Genomic DNA, 4936 nt, shown 5'->3' with positions numbered 1-4936 from the left:
TTTTAAATGGAATGCTATATTTTTTTATACATAATATGATAGTGTATGTTAAGACGAGTCCAAACAAAGTCATTTCCTGTCATGGAAGGTCGTAAAATTGCGAAAAATCGGGAGCCGGACCACCATACGTTCCTCACTGTCGCGTCTGTCTGTTTTATCAAAGGAAATGACTTTGTTCGCACCTCGTTAGATTCGTCTTAACATACACTATCATATTATGTATAAAAAAATGTAGCATTCCATTTAAAAAAATTAAACTGACTTTAAAATCTCCACCACCATACCCGGTACAAAAAAAATATTTACATCACATAACGTCCCTCTCCATACCAAACAACTTTTGTTAAAACATTTTTTTCCTAACATTACTTCCTTAAAAGATATTTCGCGGTATTGAGATAAAACAGACACCCTGTATATATAAAATATTAAATATTGAATATGATTATTATTTGAATTGTGCAATTTAGATCAGAGAAGAAACACAAACTAAGATCGATTTACCCGCTGAAGGTGAGAAAAGCGATGTTATAACTATTACAGGCAAAAAGGAGAATGTAGAAAAAGCTAAAGAAATGATTCAAAAAATACAAAATGAATTGGTAATTGGTAACATAGTACATAGTACATTGTTATAAAAATATGAAATTGTTAATTTTTATTTTTATAAAATAATCTTTTTCCATTAGGCCAATATTGTTACGGATGAAATAGTAATTCCTCCAAAATTCTATAACTCTCTTATCGGTACTGGTGGAAAATTAATTCATTGTATCATGGAAGATTGCGGTGGTGTTGCAATTAAATTTCCTACAGCAGAAAGCCGAAGTGATAAGGTGAATGACTTTAATAAATAAAAAATAATTTGGAAATATTAAGATTAAAAATACAAATATTAATATAAATATACAAATGCTGTATGTAGGTAACTATTAAAGGGCCAAAGGAAGACGTTGAAAAAGCGAAACAACAGTTGCATGAACTTACAACTGAGAAACAATTGTCCAGTTATTCAGCTGAAGTTCGTGCCAAAGTGCAACATCACAAATTTCTTATTGGAAAGAATGGTGCCAATATTAAGAAGGTCCATACATCAGTTACCTAATAATATGTATCACACTATGCAATTATATATTAATTAATATTGCTTTTCATTTATTCCAGATAAGAGAATCTACAGGAGCACGTATCATATTCCCAACGGAAGAAGATCAAGATAAAGAAGTGATTACTATTATGGGAAAAAAAGAGGCCGTTGAAAAAGCTAAAGCTGAACTTGAAGCCACAATTAGCGAAATTGTAAGTCTTTACTATTATTGTAGGCATTTTGTATTGTCATAAGTCGGCGACCCGCGAGCAAATCAGAGACTCGCGAGCGGTTGTCAATGGCATAACAGCACCAATCGTCCGCGGGTCAAGCCATGCAATGTAAACAGATTCACGCGTATTTATTTGTAACAAAATCCGTTGAGGCTGTTCGTGGGAAAAGCTAAAGGTCCTCGAACTCCTATGGACTCCTATGAATTCCTATGAACTCCTATGAACCGCTTTTTTGGGAGAGGAACGCGTCAATAAAAAGACCTCCACTGGCTCGAATAGCGTAGTACAAAAAGGAGACGATATTGAACCTGACATTGATTTGTATGTCGTCTTCCATAGAAGTTTGTAAGAAAAGGTATCCAATTAATTTTTACACCTAATAAAATATACTTATTATCGATCAAACCTCGAACAGTCACCTAGTCCAAAACGTTTGCTTTCCTTAATTTATATTTCGCCTTCCACATTATATTTAATTATGTTAACATCTGTTTTCAATTAAAAGTATTTTTCATTGTATAAATCAAATTATTTTTTACACTATATCTGTTTTACAGGATAATATTACTGAAGGTGAAATTCGTATTGATCCGAAGCATCACAGACATTTCGTAGCTCGAAGGGGTGGTGTATTACATCGTATTGCAGATGAATGTGGTGGAGTACAAATTTCATTTCCAAGAGCTGGCGTCGATAGTGATCGGGTAATTTTAAAGGGATCACATGAATGCATAGAAGCGGCGAAGCAACGAATGAGGGAAATTGTACAAGAATTGGTAAATATTTTAATATTTATCCTTATTACTTCTTCTAATCTCAATTATTTTATGAATGAATTGTTTAAATGTGCCTTATCTTTTAGGAATCTATGGTAACCGAAGAATGCATAATACCGCAAAAGCATCATCGTACAGTTATGGGAGCAAAGGGACGTAAAGTACAAATGATTACATCTGAGTATGATGTACAAATTAAATTCCCTGATCGAGACACATATGGTCAGTGTATACTATTTTCTTTTAACAAGAAATTACACGATTTTTCATTGATATGTTCCTATTTTAGACGAACAACGTGTAACTGAACAAATGAATGGTGAGAATGGAGAAGTTGCCGAAACTGTTCCTGCTTGTGATATCATTCGCATTACTGGGCAGCCAGAGAATGTAGCAGCTGCAAAACAAGCGCTGCTTGATCTTGTACCGATTACGATAGAAGTTAGTATTTTTATTAATAAATTTAGGTACCATCGAATACAAAATAGTTACGTGAATTGTAATATCCTTTTTAGGTAGAGGTGCCATTTGATCTTCATCGTTCTATAATAGGTCAAAAAGGTCGTGATGTACGAGAACTAATGAATACATATGATGTTCATATCATGTTATCTCCAGCAGAAGAAAAACTTGATTATATTAAGGTACGTAAAATGTAATGTGCAATATGAAAATGATATAACATAACATCAATAAGTAATATTATATTTTATTTAGATTTCCGGAACACCTTCGTGTGTTGAAAATGCGAAACAAGCTATTCTTGATAAGTGCAAAGCATTGGAAGCTGAACGACAAGATAGAGCTTTAAAATCATTTGAGCTGAAGGTAAATTCATTTATGCTGATAAATTAACATTTAGAAATGATATACGTAATTTGTATTATTTTAGATCGAAGTTGATCCAGAATATCATCCAAAGATAATTGGACGAAAAGGAGCCGTGATTAATAAAATACGCAGTGATCATGATGTTCAAATAAACTTTCCACGTAAAGGTGATCCTGAAGAACATATCATTACAATCACTGGTTATGAAAAGAATGCTTGTAGTGCACGAGATGATATCATGAAAATTGTTAATGAATTGGTAAGTTTATTACTTGTGTCACCATGTATATTTTACTTTAAAATTTGATAATTACTGACAAAGTATCTTATTTTTATTAGAATGGCTTGACAAAAGAAGAAGTAAACATAAACGCTGCTGTGCATTCACGTTTAATTGGTTCAAAGGGTAGAAATATCCGTAAAATAATGGACGAATTTAAAGTGGATATTAAATTCCCAAGAAAAACCGATTCCGATCCCAATATTGTGACAATTGTGGGTACAGAGGACAATGTAGCTGATGCAAAGGATCGTTTATTGAACTTGGAGGAAGAATATGTAAGTTTATCTTAGAATATGTTTGTTATCTTAAAAATTGTCTGTAAGTGCAATTTAAAAATTCTTACTTAATGATATGAATTTTGTTAAATTGTAGATTCAGGACGTTATAGAAAATGAACATCGTGAAAATTTGCGTTCACCTCAACGCGATGAAAGAAATTCCGGGAATTCCGGCTTTGTAGTGAAAGGAGGACCTTGGGAACAGCAACAACAAAGCGCCCCAAACACTGCTAGCGTTGTAGAATTTCCACAATTTGCTGGATTTTCTCACATACCTGTGACCAATCCTGATGGTCCTTGGGGTGTAAAACGTTAATACTTAAATAGAGTAAAAATCGATGAAAAGTATAAGGTAACAATATATAATAACTTTCCTCTGACAAACGATACAAAAGGGTACACACATTAGTGCTAGGTGGTTCCCTGTTCCATTACTGATGTTGCTGCATACGACCTGGCCACTCTATTGGACTCTGATACTGGTTTACTACATAACGTTTGACGATGGTGTTTATATTTACAGTTCATGTACTAATTACCTATGTATCTGTAACTGTAACGCATGATTTTAAGTTGATTGCCATGTTAGGAATATTCACACATACAGTCAGACGCAAATTGCGCGTAATTTCATTCGTAACGAAACATCTGATTTCTTCATGACTTTTATTTCTGCTGATATGCCTTTCAGGTACAGATATGTTGTACTTAAGACTGTGGCTTCGTAGGAACTAATTTTTGTGTATATTATATATTTCTCAGATTGTCTCTATCCGTATAGATTGCATGGCTAAACGCGTTTGCGTTTACCCAAGCATAATGTTTTGTTAATTTATTTATATTTTTTGTACATATAAATTGCATTTTTTGTTGTGTTGGACTTAAGTGGAATTGTTTTTGAACCATATTATGATGATATTAGAGTCTATACAAATCTTTTGCGAAACGTGAAGCTTTAAGGTCTTTCTAAGGAAAACGTTCCTAAATATAATTTCCTGCTTTTTACGTAACTAGTATGGTAATAAGATCGCTTTATACTCTTGAAATTACAGTGCGCTATAAGGCGAGCAAATCTGCCAACAAAACCTAAATGATCATGTATATTAAATGCTGGGTTTAAGAAAAGCAGAAAGGTTAGTGATTATTAAATGTGCATTGGGGGAACATAATCTTTAGAAGGCCTTGCTATTTTTGTACTGCTTTTATGCAGTGGCGAAAAGACACGAAATCATTGGTGTCATTGAAAGAAAAGAATCATGGATATTTATAATGTAAAGCGATACGTCATATTCTTTGAATAGCTGATTTTATTTATTCTTTCTATTTTACTGTTTGCTGTATGATGTGCAAATTTTTGCATTCTACTATTTATGAGGCCAACTAGCTAAGAAAAAGATATTCGGTTCAAGTGCCTTGTCTATTTTCTTCAAGACAGCTCATTTCAATTG

At 33.2% G+C, this 4936-nt stretch overlaps 1 protein-coding gene across 1 annotated transcript in view; it reads left to right on the top strand.

Annotated features, from left to right (window-relative positions):
* LOC108571032 (vigilin) overlaps window positions 1-4107 on the top strand; it is a 7837-nt gene extending 3730 nt beyond the window's left edge. Inside the window, exons 12-23 of the mRNA XM_017933002.1 lie at window positions 471-602; window positions 690-836; window positions 926-1084; window positions 1165-1299; window positions 1878-2096; window positions 2183-2318; window positions 2386-2537; window positions 2612-2740; window positions 2814-2924; window positions 2989-3186; window positions 3267-3485; window positions 3583-4107. Coding sequence (XP_017788491.1) covers window positions 471-602; window positions 690-836; window positions 926-1084; window positions 1165-1299; window positions 1878-2096; window positions 2183-2318; window positions 2386-2537; window positions 2612-2740; window positions 2814-2924; window positions 2989-3186; window positions 3267-3485; window positions 3583-3804 — 1959 coding nt within the window. The 3' untranslated portion in view covers window positions 3805-4107. The remainder of the gene's footprint in view (window positions 1-470; window positions 603-689; window positions 837-925; window positions 1085-1164; window positions 1300-1877; window positions 2097-2182; window positions 2319-2385; window positions 2538-2611; window positions 2741-2813; window positions 2925-2988; window positions 3187-3266; window positions 3486-3582) is intronic.
* Window positions 4108-4936: the final 829 nt, after the last annotated feature.

This window comes from Habropoda laboriosa, unplaced genomic scaffold, assembly GCF_001263275.1.
Source record: "Habropoda laboriosa isolate 0110345459 unplaced genomic scaffold, ASM126327v1 scaffold97, whole genome shotgun sequence".
Lineage (NCBI taxonomy): Eukaryota > Metazoa > Arthropoda > Insecta > Hymenoptera > Apidae > Habropoda > Habropoda laboriosa.
The sequence above is the reverse complement of the archived record's forward strand: the minus strand, read 5'-3'. Positions and strand labels throughout refer to the sequence as shown.